The following is a 23,748-nucleotide window of genomic DNA, read 5'->3' as shown; positions in this document are numbered from 1 at the left end:
GTTGATGACAGTGATAGTGGACATTGATTTCTCATTCTGACTGGTGCACATGGCAGGCCTGACAACTGATGGAGACCAGCCCCTCAGCTATATAGCTGAAGGTGTCAAAATTCCCTTGAACTGGGAAGGGTGATACTATGGACAGATTCAAGATGAAAATATGTCTTTTCACAGAGTGAGCTCAAGAAAGTTGAGCTTACTTTTTAGGCCTGCCCAGTTTACCTCCTGCAAAACGATCGGTAGTCCATGCCAGTTTATTATTACCTGAAACATTAGCTAATGGGGTATAATCATGAATCGATATGTTCCTCAGAATTATTCAAAGCATACAGCAGAGAAACAGGATTTCAACTTTTAGTAAACTTGGGAATAGACTGGAGGGGAAGGGTGTTCACACTTATTTCTGTGCTCAAAAATGTGGTTAGTATAAAAAAATCAGAATTTCAGAGAGGGATGTGGAAGAAACAATATTAATAGGCCCACTGCAAGTGGTAACTTGGAAGGCTAGGCCCATAGCTCTTTGAATCCCATCTCTTGGGAACTTGCCGAAAACTGAGATGAATTAATATATAAGTATAGATGGACAAATCTATAATTTAAAAATAGAAATGTTGTAATAGTGCCAACATTAGGATGGGTTGAAGATTTACGGAAACGATTATATTCATTTATATTGTGGCTCATGATGGCTGTACTGGAAATGTAAGAGTTAAAGTCTATAAAATAAAATGAATTGAGAGGGAGGGATTTCACAGAAAGAGATTATTGCAGAGTAGATGCAGGTTTCAGGGTATGAAGACTGGTGTTAAACAAGGAACTTGTGTTTCAAAGTTTCCATGGGCAGATAAAGTCTTGTTTGATTACTTATGACTCTTCATGACCCAACAGAGATTGTTTTGTCAGGATTGTCCTGAGTGTGAGCATGTTGAATGATTGAACACATCTTCATATGTGTTCTCAGATTCATAGAGAAGCCTCACAATGAAAAGGATGTGAGAGACAGGGCCAAACTGCTTTCTGCTACTGTATGTCTTATTGAGTGATCTTGCCTCCTTAAGTGCAGTAAGAAACAATGGGAGAGGGCTCCCAAGCCCACCTGGAAACTGCACGTCTTGGTTTAGCTCAGCCACTTGCATGAGCTAGGTCAACCTTCCCCATCTTGGGCCTTCCAGATAAATAGGTTGACCATGCTGTCTTGAGAATTCTTTGCATCTGTGGAATGGTCGGCTAATTAGTTAGGAACATGTTACATGTGAGAAGGCTGCTACTGGATCTTGCAGTAGTATAAATTTCTGGCTTTCCCACATATGTAGAGAGAGGTTTTGACAATTGAGGTCATTTAATAATGCTTCCTCCCGTTAAGGCAGGCTGCCTTGATGACGCTGCTAAATTTTCAGTTAGGACAGGCCCCTGTATGAGTGAGATATTGCCAGCCCAGAATCAGAATAAAGCAAGGCAACTACAGGATGAAAAACCAGCCTGGGAGCCCCCAATGCTTACAGGGTATTTTCTTCAAGGTTCATCCTTAAGGCTAGTATGAAATAACAGAAAGGGCAATGAATAAACACCATAATACATGAACTATACTGTAAGAACATACCTTCCTTATTTAAGCTCTCATAGATGCTAATGTGTCATGCCCTCGGACTAAAGGTTTCATAAAGCAGAGTGTGCTATAAAGTGCCATTGCCTGGTAAAGATCTAACATTAATTATAATGGTTACATGTACCTGAGGAGTCCCAATAGGGACAAAACTGGTCATACACTGCGTCCTGTTTGTCAGTAAGTAACAAAAATAACCTAGGAACAATAATATAAACTAGAAAATGAGCTACAGAGAAATTCAAGCTTGCTATTTAGGAAAGCGATAGCTGTACCTAAGCATTTTTTATTATATGCACCTGTCAGCTGCCAATAAGTTGGTTTGATGGAGCAGAAAGAATTAGAAAGGATCTGCCTGTATCTGTTTTCAGCTTCCCTGTTCTTGTCTCCTGTATAGTTTTTCTACTCATTCCACCACTCATTGGGTGAAGGAAATTGTTTGTTGGATGTCACCTAGGTTCCCTCACTTTTTTCTTCCTTGGGCCTTTCATAAGCAAAACTCTACAGTATTTCAGCCTCTACTGCAGTCTACTGTATACTTAGATCTCTTTCATGGTCTTTTATAAGTGAGTCTCTTCCTTTTGGTGACAAAGGAATGGAGAAAGAAAAAAAGCCAAACTAGTTTTGTGGCATGGTTTTTTCTCTCCTAGAGATAAATACTCTTGGAATGAGAATGGGAGAGAGCATTTGACATGATCACATTTGGCAATTTTTGATGTTTTCCCATATAAAAAGTTGGAAGAATGGCGTAATAGAGATCTTTCCCTTTCCAGATAATTTCCAAAATCTTTCCCTAGAAATGGAACTAAAATTAGAGGCTATGTCATGCTGCACGTGGGAAACAGATGGTGCAATGCAGTGACTGTCAGCAACTAATACGCAGAAAAGTTATTTTAAAAACTTGAAGTCATTCAAAAGAGCTTAGGTGGCAGGGTTTTGGCCATCTAGGCACACACAGATCCAATTTTGCATAAACCAGAATGAAACACTGCATTGAGAACCATGTAGTCCAGCCTTCTGTTACAGCAACGTCATTAATACTGCATACATTTTTGATACATAGCCATCAAGCCTCTGTTTGAACATCCTTCACAAAGGAAAGTCCCAAGCAGTCAGTTCCACTGCAGTGGTTACCAGCAGAAAGTTCTTTCTGATGTTGAATATATATTTTAAATAAATTGAATGCATTGGGTCTTAATGTCTACAGGAATAAAAAAAAATTGTTCTAAGATGTATTTTTTCAAATGTAATCTTAGATTACTCCATGTAGCCTAGTGGTATGTATTTTGGTTTTCACTGATTCCCCTTAATTTCAGGCAAAAGCATTTTTCAGTAGATTCCCTTTTATTTGCATCTAAGCTGGAAGCCTTAGAGATCAAACTGAAGATAATCTGCATGCATGACCCAACTTCTACCTAATCCAACACAGGCAACTCAGAAAAAGTGGTTGTGCAAAGCTATGTCCTATAGAAAGAAGATTATTATTCCCTGGTTTGAACTGGAAGATCCCAGGAGTTTCAGAGCCACATACAAACTATTTCCTTTATTACTCATTACCAATATTGGAGAAAAGTCTGGAGAAGTTGCAACCCAGACTTCAGACCAAGCATGTTTCTACAGTCATTTGGATAGTGGAAGATTTCAAAAAATAAGAACTAGATGCTGGAGTATGTAATTACTATAGACATCCAAAAGGAACTTTTACCGCAACCTGTTTATTCTTATGAGTAGCTCTGAGATTTAAAGAAATAGTTTCCATATTGCAATTTCCCACAATGGTGTTTCCTCTTTGGAACAGGCACAGAGACTTTCTTTACCAGAATGTTATTACTACCCAGTTTATTAGACAAGAACATGTAATGGAGGGCAGGAACTGATGGGTGATGAAAAGGCAGGAGAAACAAAGAGAGTTCATAAATAATAATAGCTTTTGCGCAGCAATGGCTCCTATGAGAAAAGGAGCCAAAGTGCTGCTTTCCATGTGGTAATCTCAGCAATATTCTGAATAATCCTCTTCAACATAATTTGCTGGGAACCAGCCAATCTGTAGGGAGAAAGCATAGGCAAAGACTTATTAGAACCCAATAAACAATGAACATATTCCAAGCCTAGGGAAGAGTCACTGATCCTTGCTGCCAAACTATTAACAACTATTCCTATATTGATGCCAGCGTTTATTAAACTCCAAAGTAGCAAACTGTTAACATTTAGCCATTCAATTGATCATCCGGCTGTAGGAACCTGAGATTTGCAGCTACAGCCTATCCTAATTGAAAGTATGACTTTTTAGCAACAACTCCAATGGAAAACACCACAACAGGTCAAAGTATCTAGCTGACCTTGGCTGATCTTGGAAAAGGTAAACTGGCTCAAGTACTTGCATGTAAGATCTCTAGGAGGAAGGTTAGACTGGGAAATTAAAAAAATAGGCAATGGAAAGCTGTATAATTGCCAAGAAAACTAAATGGACGTGTTCCTGGAGTTGAGCTTATTTTTACAGACTTGTTACCTTTGTACAATAGGAAATATGGTATTGTTTCATGGACTCTTGGCAATACAGGATAGTGCTTTGTAATATTTTACAATTCAGAAACAACACTTGGCAACATGTGACATCAGTCTTGTTCCTCTTGTTACTGCAGGGATACAGTTATGTGAAAATGGCGCCTCATGAAATTCTAGGTGGGGATTTGGGGCCCCTAGACAGCAATACCCAGCCTAGCCGATGGTGAGAGAGATTAGCAACTGTCCCTTCAAGGGATGTTGAACTCAGAGACTCTTGGTTTCTGTGTTGGTGTCAGGTGTAGCAATTTCAAGGTTACAAAGAGAAGGGCCAGGAGTGTTTTGCTGGTTCTGATCACAGTTTTTTTTCCCCCCTCAGGCTGCATATTGGCCTCTCTCTGGAGGTACGGCAGATTTTTTGCTTGCACAGTGGCTCTGTTTGGCTTTTAACCACCTGTGTGTTTCTTGCTGCCCACCAGCTCCTTCCACATTCTTGGGGAAATACCTGGCTTCTAATCTTGCTTATTGTTGACTCTGTCTTACCCTTCCTTTTTACACTAGTTGCTCTGACTGTAACCTCAGCTATTCCTGACCTTCAATAATCCTTGTTGTCTGTTAGGCAGCTTAACTTGATTAAGAGCATGGCTTGTAAGAGACTCTGCCTCCATTTTTATTGTTTTGCTCCAAGCTTACAAGAACTCAGCAGTCATAGACTCTGTTTTCACATCTGCTAAAGCATTGTGTATTCTGATCAATACATCATGATAAACTACTATATAAACCATGGTTTACCAGCAACAATGGTTTACCAGCAACAATTCACACACAAAACAAAACCAGTGAGATTATTGCTTCCAGTAATGAGATTTGCACTAAACCAATGTCTCAGCACTGATAAGCACTCTATGGATTACAACTGTACAGAAATGGCTGCATATGGCACACCATTTTTATAAATGGCTGCTTATGATTTCAGCAATTTTAAACATTTCAATGTTTGATAGAAAAGATGGGCTTTGCTGTGCTCAGAATAGTGTCCATTTGTGTTCATGTATGACTAGCTTCAGCTGCACATGGAAATTATTTTCTGCATACACCTGTCTCACAACTGCATTTGTCTCATGATATTATTGTAGAAGTGCAATAATTGTAGAAGTGCAATAATAAATAATATTGTACAAGTGCAGTCATAAATAAAACCGAAAGTGGATCTAGTTCAAACAACAGGAGAACCTTTCTTCTAGTCCTAATTTTTTCTCACTTTTGGGGCCAGGATCTTTGTTTGCATATGAATCCCATTTCTGCCCAAAATTCAGCAATCAAACAGTTCATGCTTGAAGGGATTCAGAGATGCTCACCCGACCATAGATCTCTCCTTTCCACCATCCTGGCTGCCCTTTCTTACTGAGAATCTTGATGATGTCTCCCTCTGTCAAGGACAGTTCAGTCCGGTCTCGTGCACAGAAATTGTAGCGAGCCTTGGCTGAGCCAAAGTACTTGAGACTTTTTCCTGTCAAGGAAACAATGTGGATGTAGTAGTCATGGGCAGGACCAGAGAAGGTTCATCAGGTCCCTAGAACTGCAGAGAATCTTCATTGTTCTCTCCGTAGTTCTTACGGCATGACAGCAAGCAGGCAAAGTAATGTGCTGTCTAAGGATCAACATATGCTTGCAGGATCTCAACAAGCATGGCTTTCCTCACTTCAAACCTATTTTCTCTGCAGCAGGCACATTATGGTGAAAATATTTCCCTTTTGTGCTATGGCTGGTTAGGAGAGGGCTTATATGAACCAGATAGGATTTAGTAAGCAGAAGGAGGAGAGATAATTTAAAATAAATTCTTTGTTTTAGTTTGGTTCTTTATATCTTTTAATGTATTTATTCACTGTTTTAGCCCTATTGTATGCTGCCCAGAGTCTCTTGTTTGTGAGATGGGCGGCTATATAAATTGTATAAATAAATAAAGAATGCCTAGCAAGGTTTCAGCACTGAGCCAACCTTGGCTAATTTCGAAAGGCAAAACAGGGTCAGGTCTGGTTAGTATTTGCATAGACCACCAGGAAATCCCAGGGCTGTGGGATAGATTGGGAAATTTAAAAAAAATGGAGAGGGCAATGGCAAACCATTTCTATATTGTTGCCAAGAAAACTATCTGGACATGTCCATGAAGTTACCAAGAGTTGAAGTGGCTTTGAAGATGACTTTGTCTTTGCCATGCAGAATAGCATAGGATCAAATCAGATATTTTGCATAGGTTATAGAAGCCAGTACTCCATTTTGCTGCCTTTCCCCTTCTCCTTGAGATGCAGCAGACTAATGAGGATTTGGGTACCAGAAAAGGCAAATAACCACTGAAGAAGAAAGATGGGAAACTGCCTATGTGCAGGAGTTGCCCCTAACATGAAAACTGGCATTGTTTGAACTAATTGGTATTCCTTATTGCTCTACTGCAGCGTTTCTCAACCTTGGCAACTTTAAGACATGTGGACTTCAGCTCCCAGAATTCCCCAGACAGCATGAAGCTGAAGTCCCCACATCCAAAAGTTGTCAAGGTTGAGAAACACTGCTCTACAGTATATTAGTGGAGCTAACAGTACCTGTCCATTGTCACCATCCAAATTTGATAGCAGAGCGACACAGCGAATCTCTGAATGCTTTCCTAGTTAATTCTTGTTCCATCCCAGTTCACCTGAATTTTGAAACTAGAGAGATGAGGCCTAGATCACATACCAGGTGGCTTGGGTCCTATTTTACTTTCTGGCTCTTTGAAAGAAAACTGCAGCACTGTATCAAGTGTCTTAAAGCAATCCTTCAGGGAATTTTCTTGGTAGAACTCCACCAGCTCCTAGGGAGAAAATGGAGAAGTGCTCTTTGAAGTAAGACAACAGTACAAGACCTGCGTTTGTCATGGCATGATGTATCCAGCCCATCCATATGACAACGACATGAAAGGAAAGCAGTTATTACAATGTAACACAACAAGTTAGATCCTGCTCTAAACTGAAACTCTAATGGTCCTCTCCAGAAATTCTTCCTTGATCTCTATGTTGCAATAGAGAAATATAAACTGGTTCCCAAGGCTGTACAGTATTATATCCTGCATGAGAGATACTTAGTCTCTCCACAACTTGTGCTTTATTTTACAGAAGAGTATTTTATTTATTTATCTATCAAATTTATGTGGCCACTCATCTCACATGAAATGACTCTGGGCAGCATACAACATTTAAGTTAAATATATAAAAACAATCATTAAAAACAGTCATTATTAAAAACACAACCATCAGGTACAGGAGAAAGGAAATTAAACACAGTAACAGAGCCATCTTAGAATATCCCCGGTCCCCTGGGACCACCAGGCCTGGTGACATAACCAGGTCTTGAGGGACTTCCGGAACATTATCAGGGATGGAGCTAATCTCACTTCGGGTGCGGCGGAGAGAGTGTTCCATGAGGCGGGTGCCACAGCAGAGAAGGCCCGCCTCCTGGGACCCTCCAAGTATAAGACCCTGGCAGACGGGACCTGAAGTACGCCGTCTCTGCCAGATATGATCCACGGGAGACTGCCAGTTAGAGTGGAAGAAGTACAGTTGGAGGGTTTTCTGTCATTTGCTAAACTGCTGTACACATCCCTCTCCTTCCCCATAAGGGAAATATAAAGTTTAATTATATTTACTTATTTACTTACTTTAGCTATTTATTTGCATCTGATCAAAGTTTTATACTGGCTTTCAGCAACATAAATAATTCACATTTTTGAGACTATTCTCGCATTTCCTGTGCAATGTCTTGCTTGGCTTTTAGTTGCCATCACTGCTATGATCAAAGGAACTTTGACATGATGACCTTGAGATAGTCTGAAGCCAACTGGACCTTTCTTTCAAAACATGAATCATGTTTTCTTCTGACTTGACACTCATTTATTTGAAATGGGCATAAAGCTGGATTTTTTTCCTGCAACGTTGCAGCTAAATAGAGCTTGTGGACAGTTTGCATTCTCATTGACAGGAACTTCCATCTCACCCACCTCTTTCCTCCCTTCCCAATAGAAGTTTAACTTCCTCTTGTCAAGCTGGATATATGCACCTCTGTCTCCCTGAAACCATCATTAGAGTTTTGGGGGAAGCGCTCGCCTACAAAACTGATATGCTGGTGTTTCACCTTCAAAGGCTTTTAAATACAACAAAACAATGGTCTCAAGTGGTCAAGATGACATCATCTCTCAAATAACTTTATGTAAATTCCAGTCACAACATGGATGGGAGGAACACACACTTCAAAGCAATTTCTAGAGTGCTTTGGGTGAGATATTTTTCTCTACTTCAGCATCGACACTAGTTCGGGAGATGGGGCGCTGACTGAATGGCCATTTTTGAGTTCTCCTTCAGATCAGCTCCTAGTATTATCTACCTATTTGGGTAACCAACTTCACATGGTTTGGAGATGAAACAAAGCTGGGAAAAGTGCCCTGAGTTTATCAAAAACCTCACTTGTTCTAAACCTGGAATGAAAATAAAGGTACTATAACTTTATGCTCCCTTCAATTTTCCCTCTTTCCTCTCCTTTTTTCCTTTTCTTCCCTTAAGCTCATTTTTCACTTGTGTTGCAGAAACAGTGGTGGTAAAGACAAGATCAGTTCTTACTACAAGTCCTTTGAAGGCTTTCTTCTCTGTGATGCGATACAGCTCCTCCTTGGTCTGGATTTTGATATGCTTGACTTCAGTATTGAACCTGTGGAAGAGAAATGCATACAACAATAGGTTTCCTTTGAATAGTTAGCAGTGATACAAAGCCTCATTGGAAACAGATGCACCTTTAAACTGAAACAGAATTAAACTGTAGAAGAGGCCAGGGACTCATCTCATTCTAATGCAAATTAATAGAGGTAATATTCAGACTGAAAACAAACCAAGAATGGCTCCAGAGTCTGTATTTACATTGTATGAGTTGCATAAAATGGCAGCTCTGTGTTTCAGCAAAAAGCCCAGTTCAAAGAAAAAGCCAAGTAAAATCTGGAATCCGGTTCTTAGGCATTTTCACATCTTGGCAACTACAGCATGAACTGTCTTCTGAATAAACAGATGAAGTTTCTGCCTGTGGGCCATCTTTGTGGGTGATGCATGGATGTGTGTGCATTCAAGACCTTGGGTAACTGATTTGGAGACTGCTGGTCCTGAAGCTGGAATGCCAGGTTCCAAAGACTCCTCAAGATCCTGGCAGTCTGCTAGGGGTCCGGTTCCTCTTTGAGGAGACCCCAGTTCCAGGCCTAAGTAGGACTGAATCCTGACAGGAAGCTACATGCAATGATTGCATTCACCCTTGTTGACTCCAGGGATAGAGAGAAAATAGACTGAGTTCTATGTAGAACTGTGGGTGACTGGAAATAGAGCAGGAGTAAAATATTACTCCTGGTTGCTTAACAATAATAAAAAGTTTCTTCCCTCTGCCCTGAATTATACCCCTGAAATAAAGAAAGCTGATGAAATAGATACCCCAAAATGGAAGGACTGTGAGCGCAGCTTCATTCTGGTACCGAAAACAATTTTAAAAATCAGGATTTTTTAAAATTCTAGATGTCTGTTTTTTGCACCAGGCTTCATGATGGTTCTTAGAACTGTAGTAAAAAATAAGTTGATCCCTCAGCCTGTTATCTTTTTTTTGGTGTATCATGAACTCCGCCTGGGTCTCAGATAGAGAAAGTCCAATTCCATCCATGCTAATTCTGCTGCATACAGGATTCACAATGGGATATTCTGCAAACACAACATGCACTCTACCAGGGTTACATCCCCCTCTTCTATAACTGTAGTTGCTATGGAAGAATATCGTGTATTAACATCCAAAGAAATGAGTCACGTGATTCTAATGGAAAGCAAATTATAGGGGGAAAAAAGTATGTTTTTCTATTCCTATCAATTCTGGCCTCACTCTCTTCTGTATTATTTTAAACACCCAAATCTAAAATGTTTTATTGTGGGGAGCAATTCTGATAAAAATTAGGATTACTTGATGCTGATGGCAAATTCAGTTGCATCCTTGATTCTCTGCCGCACCAGGTAAGTTCCATCTGATCGGCTGGCAAGGATTTGTTCTGCTTCTGCCCGCTCCATGGGTCCTGCATACCTGTGCAGTGAAGGTTATTCCTTTTTAGCAGTACAACGTTCAGTCATTAGGTGTCTCCACACTCCATATCCCACCAAGAGACAAGATTGCTTCCAAGTGGACAGATCCTACTATCACCTACTATTATCCTACTATTACCTCAAAAGACATCTAATAACTATTCTAACTTTCCCAACTAAAAAGATTCTTTCTGAAAAGGAACAAAAAGGTAGTAGGATGGAATTATAGAAGAGTTACAAATGGAATATGTTTCTTTGGGCAACTATAACATTCCATGAATGAATCAGGTTGGTTGCATTTAAAAAAAAAATCTGGAAGCATTCCGTATCTTGGGAATCATGAAGAACAAGTATTTGACTTTTTCTCAGTATAAATATTTCTATTCTTATAAAGAAATAGAATTGGGGCCTGCGCAGGAGAACAGGAGTGTGCAGCCAGCATCTTCCTCCTAATACCATACTCTGTTTGGCAATGTCACAAGGGTAATGCCATAGCGAGGTGGGGAAAATGTATTTAATAACCATCATGGGAAAGCCCCATAGCAAATACTGCATTATATCTGCCTGCAGTGGAAAAATGTACTGAATGCAGTTGAAAATACAGATATACTATAGATATGCCCAAAAAGTTGAACACAGTTTAGGCAGATCAAAAGTGCACACATTTCATATGACAGCACAGAATAATAATAAAAAAAAAACCTTGATTAACAAGATGGTGCAAATCTGAAGTAATACTTACCAAAGATAAACCGAAAGATCTGGACGAGGACTCTGGAAAAGAAAAGATAGAGCTTCTGTTTATTTGTATTTGTTTTCCTTGAGGAGAGTTGTGTTTAATTAAAAAGTAAACCATAGAAAGATTTTACTGAAAGACACACTTTTCCAAAGGGAATTACCATGTCAAACCAATGTCTATGAGCCTTCCCTAGCATACAACCTTTTGTATGTATTGCATCAGCCATTATTTCAAGCCAGGAATGATCAGCTAGGGGACTTAATAACTCCCGTCCAAGTCCTCTGGTATCTAGTGGAGCCTGCTCAACTGGCTTTTTAAGAGTCTGCACAAAGATGTCCAAACCCCAATACCACCAGTGATGTGCTACTCACAGAGATGTAAGGCTTCACTTTCTTACAAGGGAACCAGCCAACTTCGTTGCTTGATGTGTTCCTTCCCTGCAATCCAAGTTGAAAGCAAAGGGCATGTCAGATAGGGTTGTTTCAAATGTAATTTTGTGGCTTATTTCTCAAGGAATGATCAGCTGTGCATCTGAATCCATAAACGCAAATAAACAGCATCTGCAAGGAAGAGTCCTCCAGATTGGAACTACGGCAGAAAAAAGTGGTTAATGTCACTTTTTAACATGCTGTAGTCTGGATGTGGGTTTCTACTGCTGCTATTTAATTATCTGAGAAGAACATTCACACAACTCAAATGTATTTCGTGATAACAAATTTAGTATGCGCTATGGATATACTATGCACAAAGACAGGTTGAAGGGTAGTAACATAAAGACAGCTTTTATATGACAGGAAAAAGGTTACAGTAGATTATTTTATGTTGGAACTAGGGGGTTGTACTGAAATGCCCTGAATAATTTTGCCGGTTTCATCCACTTGATAAAACTGGCATTAAAATAAGTAAGCTAGCTAGCTCTTGATGTCAGATTTAACATACTTAGACAGCTACCTGACTCAGCTCACCTCCAGGCCAAGCAAAGAGAGAAAACTTCTGGGATAATACCAAGCCTAGAAATGGTCAAAAGCAAACACCTGATGGACCAAAAGAATCTCAAAGCACTGCTCAGAAGCAGAGGTTTGAGTGCTGGCTGTCATTTGGGCCTCTCGCTCTGGTGCTCTGGTTTGCCAGTGATCATTTAAAGCAGCAGGTGCCCTTCAAATGTACATATTGAACATTTATTTCCCGCCATCTCCAGCCAGTTTGGTTGCTTAAATTAGAGTGTTATAAACAGAGGCACAATACAGGAGAAGCTTGATTTAAAGGACCAGGCAAGGAAAGGGCCTTTAAACCGTTGTCCAAAATGAGCCAGACCATCAGCTGATAGCTGCCCTTCCTTTGAATGTATTCATAAGAACACAAAATCAGAATATGCAAAACTTCACCTCACCTCCCAAGTCCCAGCCCTACTTCACATTAAGGAAAGCAATTTGTGGATGTTTGTCCTACTGGCAGGTGACAGTGGGAAGGGAAACTAAGCCAAGGGAATCCTCCAGGTGCTTTCCTTAACTTATCCAACATTACATCTGTAAGGACAGCACATCGGTCTTCTGTCTCCTGAAGCCAAACAAGGCTTGGCCGCAAGAGCCATGCAATTTATACTGGTCTGTTTTCTTCTGCCAACTCAAGACGGAAAGAATGTGTATTCATGTAGCTAGGAGAAAGGGTCCTAAGCTAACCTGGGGTGAAAACAGTTGCTATCAAGTAACTGTAATAGACATCTTCCACCTGAGTGTCCCTTTTGGCATTTGGGCAATATTTCAATATGGCAGACATGATTTTAAAGATTCAAGTTGCCTTTCATTATATACAAACTGAATCTTACATTCTTAAAAAGTAAATCTTTTGGTATTCAAGATGAAGTACAACTTCAGTTTTAATTCAGGGTGGATGTACCTCAGCTAACACAAGTTGGGATGAACCAATTTACACACTTCCTTCAGGGGCAATTTTATAGTGAAGATATGCACACGCAGTGTCATCTCAGTTATAACCCCATTGCCTGATGGTGCCACTCCTAGGCAGAAGGGCTACCCTTGGACAGCCCCGTGAATGACATTTACCTGCCACCACAGCTGCTCTGCCTCAGCTTTGTTTAGCTCCACGATATCCCCCACATTGAGTTTCAGAGGTGGACCAAATGCTACTGGCGGTGGAGGGACACCATAATACTCCTGGCAGACTTCCAGTTTGGGCAGCCCTGAAGAGTGAAAAAAATAATTGCAGTTGAATTGCATCTGAGGCAAACCAATTTCTTGCTTTTTTGTACATTCCATGCATGTGAGTCTTCAAATAATTAAAAAGAATAACTAGGTAGTGGAAATGGTATATTTATTGGCTTTGGTCAAATGACAGGGCTAAATGGGTCATCCTCTCCCAATATCAATTTTTTAACTCCATGCACCAGAGTCTCTGGGAGTCAGGCAGCATATAATATTATTATTATTATTATTATTACATTAATAATTAGTGCATGAGGTGGGACAACTCAGTTGTCTGTGGGCCATTTTTTTAATCCTCACAGTCAGCACAAAGCCAGCTGAGAAGCTATTTTCTTTTCAATTTCCCATTTTATTTGTCCCCAGAAATAAGTTAATACATGCACAAATAAATACAACAGTGGTGGCATGATTGGGATTGATGCTGCAATGGAAAACCTGTGGCTGTGGGGGAAGGGGGCTGAAATGGCCACAAAGACATTGTTCTTACAAGGTCCTTCTTCTTTTTTTTTTTGCCAGGACTTCTCTAGGACTTTTTCACAGTCATGGAAGGCAGAGGAATCAGTTAACCTTTCCTCCATTCACCCTGGAAAGCTATTGTGACGATACTGCTGACCAGAGGGAGATAAACACGTAGCTATATGTGACTAAAAGAAAACCCCTACAGTTAATGGAATGGTCAACTGACCCAGTTTTCCTGTCCTCTCAACTCATTCCTACTACCAGATGAACCAGCTGAATGGGTATGAAGAGGGCCATTGGGCCTCAGCCACCCTGGTGTGTGACCAAGAGATATGTAGTCCAATAAAAAGGTGGAGAAGGATTGAGTTCTTCAAATTCTAGTGTGGCTGGCTTGGAAAAGATATTGACAGTCTCCCTCTGTCAGCAGTAGCTAAGAGTTGCTGCTACAGTGGAAGGAAGGGAAGCAGAAGAAGCTGCTCCCAAGCTGCACTACTGTCTTCCCATCTAGTCTTCTTCCAGGCCACAGCCAGAAGGATTGGGAGCTGCTACTGAAGCAGCAAGGCAAGAAGAGGTGCCACCACTGGGATGGAGAGCAGATGGCACCACAGAACCTAACTGCCTTTTAATGATGGCGAAACCAAAAGTGAAACCACGGAATAGGGGAGGAGAATCTCACTGGAACTGGTCTTCCTCATTCTGAGCTGAAACTAACAGATCTACAGTATATATCATGTCTTCTTTATATCTAGTCCAAGTTTATTCATTTTCCCTTAGGAATGTCCATTGGTTATTGTCCCTTTTGTCATGACAACTAGATGTTGTTCTTCTATGCTTTTCACTATCATCCTGTAAACTAATTGGCAGGATAATAACAAGAACTTACCCAGATCTGTTTTTTCTCTCTCCAGTGTGTGTCTGTTGGATTTATTCTGCACCAAAAATACAGAAAAATTGGTTCAGACAGTAAAAATGGAGTCACAAATCTAGAATGCTTAACATGAAGCTTACCTCTGTGTGATTCATTAATTTTATATAATGTACACATTTTAAGTTATAGTCATCTGCTAACAATGGTTTGTGGACCCTTTTTTCCTACCCACAGTATTCTTGCCTGTTTTGCTGTGGTGCTATGAAATAGTCACAAATATTCACATTTCTGTGGAGGAAGATTCTACAAGTAGCATGAAGACCAACCTCTGTTATAGAAACTGAACTGTAAATTCAGTTAAGGGCTTATATCCCTCTCAGAATGGAGGTGAAGATCCAGCTATGAAGCAAGTTGAACTCCCCCCACCCCAGTTATTGTTGGAAGTCCTGGCAAATCCAACATGCCTCATTTGCATGTGAATTAACATGTAAATTAAGTTGTCCCACAATGCAACTCTGAGGGAGCTGTTTGTTGCCACTCCCACTTCCTCCTCCTTTCTTCCTTCTTCTCCACCAGAAGCAAGCACACGGATGTGTGCTGCTCTGTTCTGGGCACCGTGTGCTGGGCCTGGAATTCCCCTTTCTTCCATGCAGCTCTTGGCAGCAAAATAGGGCTGAGAGTTTAGGGCAAAACTAAGTATTTAGAAAGGAAAGAAGAACAAAGGAACTTCATATTTTCCACCAAGATGGACGTAACAAAAGCAACAATAAAGTCAGATTCTTTTTACTTCTTAACCTAATATGTCTCAGTGTGTGATTCTTTATGCTTGGGAGGGCTGAGTGTATAAGATCCATAACCTGCATTTCTCTGGCATGCTTACTGAAGCCATTTTAAAGTTAATCTTTTTCTGTGCCAGCTTCTCAGCTGTGTTATAAGCTCTGCTCCATTTCAGTGGTTCTAGCAGGCCACTAAATTGGCTTCAGTTATAACAAAGAGAATGCAAATATACTGAGTCCTGTCATCCTTTTGTTTCAGTCATATGGATTTGGGTACGTGGATTTGGCACCCTGGGAATGGAGGGGGTGGGTGGGTCTGATCTCACTTGATGACTGCTCTCAGGGTTAAGGACAGAAAACAGAATCTTGAAAAACTGAAGAGAAGGAATAAAATAGGGAACAAAAGGTAGAGATAGAGGGGAAGGTATAAAACAAGAAAGAGACCTGGACAGAGATAAGTAAAGGATAAAGGGAATAGAAGAAAAGGAAAATAAAAAGGGCCGGAGATTAAAAAAAACAGAGGCCAAAATATCACTGACTGCATTTCCACATCATGCTTAGCCATTTCTTGTTTCAACCATGATTTGCTGAACAAGCCAGGATCAATCTAGCAGAGGAGGCAATGACTCATGGCTAGGTTGGCCAATTCCTTATTTCATTTTCCTCTTTTTTTAGATGCTCTGGCCTTGCACATTTTATGCTAAAAACCTGGGAGGATACCCAGCCCCCACAAATAAAAAGGAGACCAGAAACAAACTACAAATTCCATTCACGCATTACAGTAAGCTATAGATGTAATCAACAGCTATTGATTTATAATACACACATCCACATTGCTGAAATCAGAAACGTTCAAATATCTGCTGTAAAACCCCAGTTCCATGCACAGGCTTTAACATCTGGACAGAATAAGGCAATAAATCCTTCTATCCTCTTCTAATTTTCTCCCTTGACAGAATGATTGAGGGGGAAAAATTAAGCTTGATAAAAAGATGTCAGCCTGCCTTCCAATCCTGCAAGTGCTATTCCTACCCATCTTTAGAAATGCAGTGATGAGGTTGCTGAGGTAAATGGCCAAGTTCTCATATTGCATTTAGCTAGGATTTTTTTAAAGTTGTGGTTTGTCAAATAAGCATTAGTGATCTGATTAACACATTGTGATAAACCACAGTGGATGGCTTCACACATTCTGTTATACCAAAACCAAACCATATAATTAAGGGCATTTACGGGGCAGGGTTTCAATCATGCAGTCTCTGCCACCATATTGGCTGATGTGTAAACCAGGTCCATTTGTCATTCGACCATTTATTCATCATTAAATCCCAATCTTTTACCTTGTCACACATTTAAATTAAAACTTTCTTTTTTACCTTTTTTACAGTAAATCCAGAGTCTCCTTTAAACAGAAAAAAAGCAGTATTATAATTGGCATAGGGACAAGAAAATCTCACAATTAAAATGAAGGAATGGAGGTGATAAGTCACCAGCAATAAAGAAGGGAAGGAAGAAGGAAAGTAAGCAGGCATGATATATCAGGAGTGGTAAATTCTATAGACAGGAGGGAACCACTGCAATTCAAGACCATCTTATATATTTGCCCTGCAAGGAAGAAACATTTCAACTGTCTCCCGATCCCTGTAGTGAGCATCTTCCTCTACCTCCACACATCCAGCCACTTCTTTGCATTTTCATAGCCAGAAGCAACCTCAAAAATTTGATGATTTGTTCACAAATACTTGTGGCAGACCACATTCACTATGGCAACTATTTTAGAAAGAGCCCACCCCCAAAGCAATTATTTATGGAAGTGTTTCTATCAGCCCCCCAACTGCTTCCCTGCTGCCTCTAGATATTTGAACTAAAAGATGTCCAACAATCAGCAGTTAGTGGAACGGTAGCATCAAATACCTAGAGGGCACCAGGTAGCCAGTCTTTGCTGCGGATTGTCCCAAAGAGAGACTAGCTTCCAAACAGCAGCAGGACCTACATCCTGCACACTCAGAGCCTTTCTCCATTCCTGAGCAATACCACACTCCTTTTAAGGATTTTCCTCACTAGTGATTTAATGTACTGAGTCAGAAAGAACTGCTGGCATAAATCAGTTGTCTTGCCTGTGGCCTCCATAGTACCCTGTTAAACAAACTACCTTATCCTGGCAGATCAGGTGCCAGATTTTCAGTCCTGTACTTGGTTAGCGACATGAGTGGTAACTTCTGCTAGCCAAAGTGGGGCATGGCCCCACCTTCCCACACTCACCCGTAGCCTCATCCGGCGAGAGATCATCTGACCTCCCATCTCCAGAAGGTGGAACTGAGTGATAAGGTCTTTTTCATATCTTGTTGGGTGGCAGGACCCTGCCAACTTTAAAGAGGACAGAAGAATTTTCTACAGCAGGAAGGACTGACATTAGACTATGTAAATAGTCTATGAACAGTCACTTGTGCCCTCATCATCTCCCATACCGACTACTGCAATGCGCTCTACATGGGGCTACCCCTGAAGAGTATCCGGAAGCTTCAGCTGGTCCAGAATGCAGCTGTGCGGGTTATTTTTGGTGCCCCTAGATTGGCACATAGAATACCTTTACTGCGCAAGCTGCACTGGGTGCAAGTTTGCTTCTGTGTCCAATTCAAGGTGTTGGTTATCACCTTTAACGCCCTACATGGCATGGGGCCAGGCTACCTGAGGGACCGTCTCATCCCCACAACATCGACCCACCCCACCCGGTTAGGCAGAGAGGGCATGTTACAGACCCCATCTGTAAGAGAACTTCATCTGGTGGGGTCCAGGAAGTAGGCCTTCTCTGCAGTTGCCCCCGCCCTTTGGAACATCTTGCCCCCAGAGGTGAGGCAGGCGCCTTCACTTCTGACCTTCAGAAGGCCCCTGAAAACTTGGTTCTGCCATCTCGTGTGGGGCAGGAAGATGGGCAACCATTCATGGGGTTGGTTCGTGCCTTAGAGCCCCTCCTACCTGATTAGAATTTTTTAACCTCTTGGATTTTATACTTATTTATATTGTATTTTATATTTCAAAATAGTTTTTTATAGGATCTTAATTGTTTATTATTATAGTTTTAATTTTATTGTAAACTGCCCAGAGTCCCTCTTTTGGGGGAGATGGGCAGTAGCAAAATTTGAATAATAAATAAATAAATAAATTCAGGGCTAGGGATAAGGCCAGGGTCCTGCAATCGAGGGAGGGAACGCTGGGGATTGCCAGATTGTTACAGGACCTATCCAAAGTGCAAGCAAGGAATAGGATTCAGCTATTAGAAACTTACCTGAGCTGGACTTTCCACATGGTGACACCCGGCCGAGACATTCCTTATGAGCAGGTGACCTGCATTTGCTGCAGCGATAGCCCTGGTAGAAGGTTCCTCTGTGAGGAGATGGAAAGGTATGGAGAACGTGTTCACATATTTGGCTTTTCAGGATAAAGTAGAATATGGCTTGGTTATTTTACAAGGCTGCCTGCTGCTGCACATAAAATGGCAGCTGTATTATTAAATACTTAGTATTTACTCAAGCAGAGGCTGAAGCATATGTCATAGCATACATACCTCAGCAGCATCTGGCAGGCTTTGCAGGAGGTGGTATCTTCAAACGAATACATGTAGAACTCGTGTCTGTTTGCCTTGGCATTTTTGGGGTAGATATTGGAGCTGTACCAGGGAGTAAGAAGAAGGCACTTAGCAAGTGCCTTCTGATGCAATTCTTCTGCTTGCTACATCTTTTGCTTTGTAAAAGGCATTAGTGAAGCTCTGGCAGTCAATAAATTGTTTGGCCCTCTTAATTTTCCCTTTTTGTTCCCCAATAATTGAGGTTGGTTTTCTACACTCCAACTAGTAAACATGGAAAATGTTAATATTCTCTGAAACATTCCCATGATTTCCTTTTAAGAGAAAGCAAAGGAAGTATAGGCTAGCATGTGAAAAATTAAGAATGAATAAAATAAGATTCTTAATAGAAATTGTCACAACATGAGAAGTCCTTTGTCTAAGTTTCTGAATCCTATTTCTCATGCTGGTTTGTCAAACGGAACTCCATGAAATTGCTGAAGTCCATGAAATAATGAATGTGGGAAACGTTATGGCTTTTGCTGATCAGCTGAAAGGAAACATATATTTAATGACTACATAGATAACTACCTAATTCTGCAGAAGCCTTCTGCTTAATGAAGGCAACTCTCTCTCTCTCTCTCTCTCTCTTCCCCATTAAGGTGCCCTACAAGTTTTCACTGAACTCCTTTGTGGCCTGTGAAATCTGGAATGGATCCATCAGGTGGGACTGGACCAAAGCACAGCAGACTTGGAATGATAAAGGTCATCATGCCAAGGGTAGAGGAGTAGAAGAGACTTACAGAGCCATTTCAAATTGTTCCATCCACTTCTTTTTCAGCTCCCGCGTCTTGAAGTACAGTTCATAGCCCAAGAATCCATTAAGCTCAATTAGGACAAACATATGAGTCCACTGGCAACAAAAATTGGGGAATAATTTATTAAGACAAAATTTGGGGCACTTTAATCCAGATCCTTTCCCCCCTATAATCCCTTTTGGAAGGAACACAGTACAAATTGATTAAAAACAAAGCATAGGACTGGGCTAAAATAAATTTTAGTTCTAATTCTAGTGCAAGGTAGAATCCATGACTGTCATTCCTTTCCCAGCCTTTCCCCCTATAGGATATACTCAGACTTTACCTTCTTGTTGTCCTTTTCTACAGAAGAATCATCTCGGACCTGGTAGTTGCACAGATCAACAAATATCTTCATTTCATATGAATCCCCTTTTCGCTTGCAGATTAGCAGGGCTTTATCCAGGAGAAAACCATATCTACAAGGGACAGTTAACTTGAGAAAGTCCAAGAAGAAATGTACTTTATAAACAAATGCAGTGCTGAAACAGACCTGTCTTGAACTGTAGTCATCAAAGAATATTAATTTGCTTAGGGTTCTCTTGAGATGCATGCACATAGAAACTTAGGGCGTCCCCAGTGAAGAGAGCGACCTCTGGCCCTTCCCTCAGCAACTGATATCTGATTAGACGCATGACACTACCTGACAATGAATACTGGCAAGCAACATTTAGGTGGACAGCTGTAGTTATGGATGAAAATAACTGTACGTGCTTGAAGGAGCAAGCATTAGCCCCTCATTTCCCCAAAGAAAACCACTGTCAGTACAGACAGTGACTATAATGGCAAAATCAGGTTGTACAAGGGCAAGGCCAGACCTATTATTATGCAGAGTGAAACATCTGTTTTTGTCAACAGATGTTGGTTGTTATGAAAGGGAAGCAAATTGTTACCTATTATTATTGCATTCTTACTTCAGGAATAGAGAATTGTGAGATTTTTCTACTCCTTGTGCCACAATAACTTGATGTTATGAACATGTTACTATGAACTTGACTAAGAGGGGGAAAGGAGAACTACTTGCTGCTCCATTTTAGGCAGCAAAATGTCTTGTTCACCTCTGATGTAAGCCAGAAAACACTTGTCAGTAGCTATATTGATAACTGATAGTTTCTAAAACATATTCATCAATTACTATCATGTGGAAATTTCACAAATGAGATTATGAAGAAATATTGGATAAATCTCCATTGATTCCACAAGACTGACAGAGTAAACATTTGTGAATAAATAAATAAATTTCAATTATTTTGCTCAATGTCTCTTTGAAATTTACTTTGAATACTAAGGGGAGCAGATCTTTGTGGTAATTTTTCCACTTAAAATTGCTCCCCTCCCCAGGTGCCTTTCCACCTATGAGGAGAATATTCAGGTAATCATTTTGGAACAAGAGTTGTAAAGCAATGTCTGCCATAATGGTCCTCATCTCACAGGACAGCTATTGGTTTTAAAAAATAAAGGGAAAAGATCATACAGTTGGATTCTATATCTAATTTAGCCTCAGACAGTTGTTAGTTTTATGGCTGTGCAGTGCTTCAGGAATACATTGGAAAAGGTGCCTCAGAGGCTACAAACATAGCACTTGTCCACAACTCTTTAAAGCAGCTACATCTTTTCCTGGGGTTGCACAGCAGCTGAGGGCAGTGGAAGGGGGTAGCTGTCTGATGATGGAAAAAGTTGTCGCTATTTGAAAAAACTGCACAGGTTCACACTCATGCGTCCTTCAGAGCACCTGATCAGAATTGTGCATAGCCCTATGCATAATTTATATTCCTATTTAACATCTGCCTGCTTACTCAGGAATTCTTTTCCTTTAGAGCCTTTCCTACCCATTTGCACCTTTATGCTATACACACAGTTATACTAGTATTATTTCACAAATCACAATGTCAAGACAGTCTTGGGTTGTATCCATACTAGAATGATTGAGAATTCCTGAAGCAGTTTTTTTTTTCTGAAATTAGATGGAGCTTGGATTAAAATGAAAAATCTACACCGCTTTGATATTATCCCTTTTCCATTGCTAAGCTCACTGTACAATGTTTACTCATATATAAGCCTCCTGTAACAAAAACACTTTTCCAGAGTTGATTAATGTCTTCAATCTGCAGATCTGATCCAAAAGACAGTGGCAGAAATTACCAACTCCTTACATTTATAGTATTTTCTTCTTTTTATGTATGATAATGAAATAGTGCTGTGGACGGTGGTCATGTATGATGACCTGTACATGGAATAAGCATGAGGACAGTCACAGATATACAAAGGAGCAGGCAAGCCAGAGCCACCTGCGACCCTGGAGAGGAAAGAGACAGATAACAGAAACCAGACTATTGTCTGGTGTGAAGGGAGGCAGTATATGGGCACAATAAATGGCACTGTTTATGGCCAATGCCGTTAGCCTCTGCAATTAGGGCGAGTTAGAATCCTGTTAGTAGAGAAGAAAGTAGGGGCAATGGGGTAGCCATAGTAAGGTCATCCCACAGTATTACCCGATGTTACATTCCATGTTACATTCCAGCTGTAAAGGTCATTTACATGGCTTTCTTTATCATTCCTATGTAACAGTTCTTGGGTATGTAACTCATAACCTTGCCTAGTTTGGGCATTCTTTCGCATTTTTTTGGCCAGGAACCCAGCGATCATGGTAGTTGTGCATGCCAATAAAGGACACTTTGTTGCATCTATCTCCAAACTCTTTGGCCCCTTATTTAAAGTGGGCATTTTCCACTTTAAGTGCTATTTTGCTATAAATATTTTAAAAATGCACAACCCCCCCTAATTTCCAGATATGATGGCAATTTCAATAATCCAATCTAGTTCTGTTCAGAATAGGGCTGCTATATCTGGGCTGCAAAATTCATTAGGTGGCAGAAAAGAGATAGCCAAAAACAAACAAACAACTCAAAACGTTTTGCTGCCATTTAGTGTCCCGGCAGATTTTTGCAGCCTGGACATGATAGGCCTAATTCAGAAGTACGTAAGTATGATTGCGCTGAGTAGAAGAAATGTTACTCAGATGGTAACTGACCATTAGTTTTCCCACCATATCCAGCAGGAAGCAATAAATTGAGCCAAAGCTATTACTCAGAAAAAATCTGGATAATTAAAGGCAGAGAAGTCATTTAGTTCATTGTCTGTACTAAATACATTTGTGCTATCAACAGCAGAGGAAATACTGGATTGCAAAGATTTGACACAAAAAACATGTCACTCTCTATAAAAAAAATCTGCCAATAAAGAATAGAAAATTCAGAGAAATGTATCAATGTGGAGGAGACACTGCTAAGACACAATATTCAGAACTAGGATATCAATAGCTTAGAAGCTCCTTAGCTCAAACTTTTTTCTCTTCTGACCCACTCGGTTTTTTCGACAAAAGCAGAACAGCTAGTGAAATGCTTTCATGTTTGCAAATACTACTTTTGCTTTCTGTGAAATGTCATAATATATCTGACACATTTGGCTTTGGGTTACATGAATTTATCTTGCTACCAAAATTTTCATGCTATCCATCACCTGTCTAATTTGGATCGCTTCTCCCCAGTGATGATCTTCAGCTCCCCATCAATTTTCGGCCTCCCAAAGTGAGCCAGGGATTGTGACTAGGAAGAAAGAAAACCATCTTTTTTACAAGATATAAACTCTTACTCGTCCAATGGCTGATCTCCAAAATAACAATACACATTAATACAGGGAAACCGGAGTGATTTCAGTCTCCAGATTTTGTTTTCCAAATAGCAGCCGTGAGCATAACATCAAAGCCATGATGCTAAGGGAGAGTATAGTGTGCTGGATAAAAAATATCCCTTCCCCAGCCTAAGAATAAGAATAGATATTGGAATGAATCAGAGTTGGAAATGAGAGAAAGAATATTTACTGGGAGAGTGGAGCAAATGTCTTCTGTTCTTGAGGTCAGCATTGAACTGAAGATGGTCATTAGCAGATGTGCAGTGCAGGCAGCAGCAAAAGAAGAGAACTCTTTGGAAAAAGCCATTGAATTAACAGACTGGGAGTCATGGAAGGAAAAAGAAGAAGGGT

At 40.4% G+C, this 23,748-nt stretch overlaps 1 protein-coding gene across 1 annotated transcript in view; it reads right to left on the bottom strand.

Annotated features, from left to right (window-relative positions):
- Positions 1-3,425: 3,425 nt before the first annotated feature.
- VAV1 (vav guanine nucleotide exchange factor 1) overlaps positions 3,426-23,748 on the bottom strand; it is a 71,022-nt gene continuing 50,699 nt past the window's right edge. The window contains exons 13-27 of the mRNA XM_063294386.1: positions 23,227-23,312; positions 19,994-20,126; positions 19,654-19,763; positions 18,854-18,955; positions 18,575-18,672; positions 16,665-16,690; positions 14,531-14,576; positions 13,030-13,166; positions 11,338-11,403; positions 10,970-11,001; positions 10,112-10,228; positions 8,749-8,836; positions 6,836-6,950; positions 5,464-5,615; positions 3,426-3,647 (exon numbers count right to left, since the gene is read on the bottom strand). Of these exons, the coding sequence (XP_063150456.1) occupies positions 3,594-3,647; positions 5,464-5,615; positions 6,836-6,950; positions 8,749-8,836; positions 10,112-10,228; positions 10,970-11,001; positions 11,338-11,403; positions 13,030-13,166; positions 14,531-14,576; positions 16,665-16,690; positions 18,575-18,672; positions 18,854-18,955; positions 19,654-19,763; positions 19,994-20,126; positions 23,227-23,312 (1,362 nt within the window). The 3' untranslated portion in view covers positions 3,426-3,593. The remainder of the gene's footprint in view (positions 3,648-5,463; positions 5,616-6,835; positions 6,951-8,748; positions 8,837-10,111; positions 10,229-10,969; positions 11,002-11,337; positions 11,404-13,029; positions 13,167-14,530; positions 14,577-16,664; positions 16,691-18,574; positions 18,673-18,853; positions 18,956-19,653; positions 19,764-19,993; positions 20,127-23,226; positions 23,313-23,748) is intronic.

This window comes from Candoia aspera, chromosome 2 (genome assembly GCF_035149785.1).
Source record: "Candoia aspera isolate rCanAsp1 chromosome 2, rCanAsp1.hap2, whole genome shotgun sequence".
Lineage (NCBI taxonomy): Eukaryota > Metazoa > Chordata > Lepidosauria > Squamata > Boidae > Candoia > Candoia aspera.
Note: the sequence above shows the minus strand (reverse complement) of the source record. Positions and strands in the feature narration are given on the sequence as shown.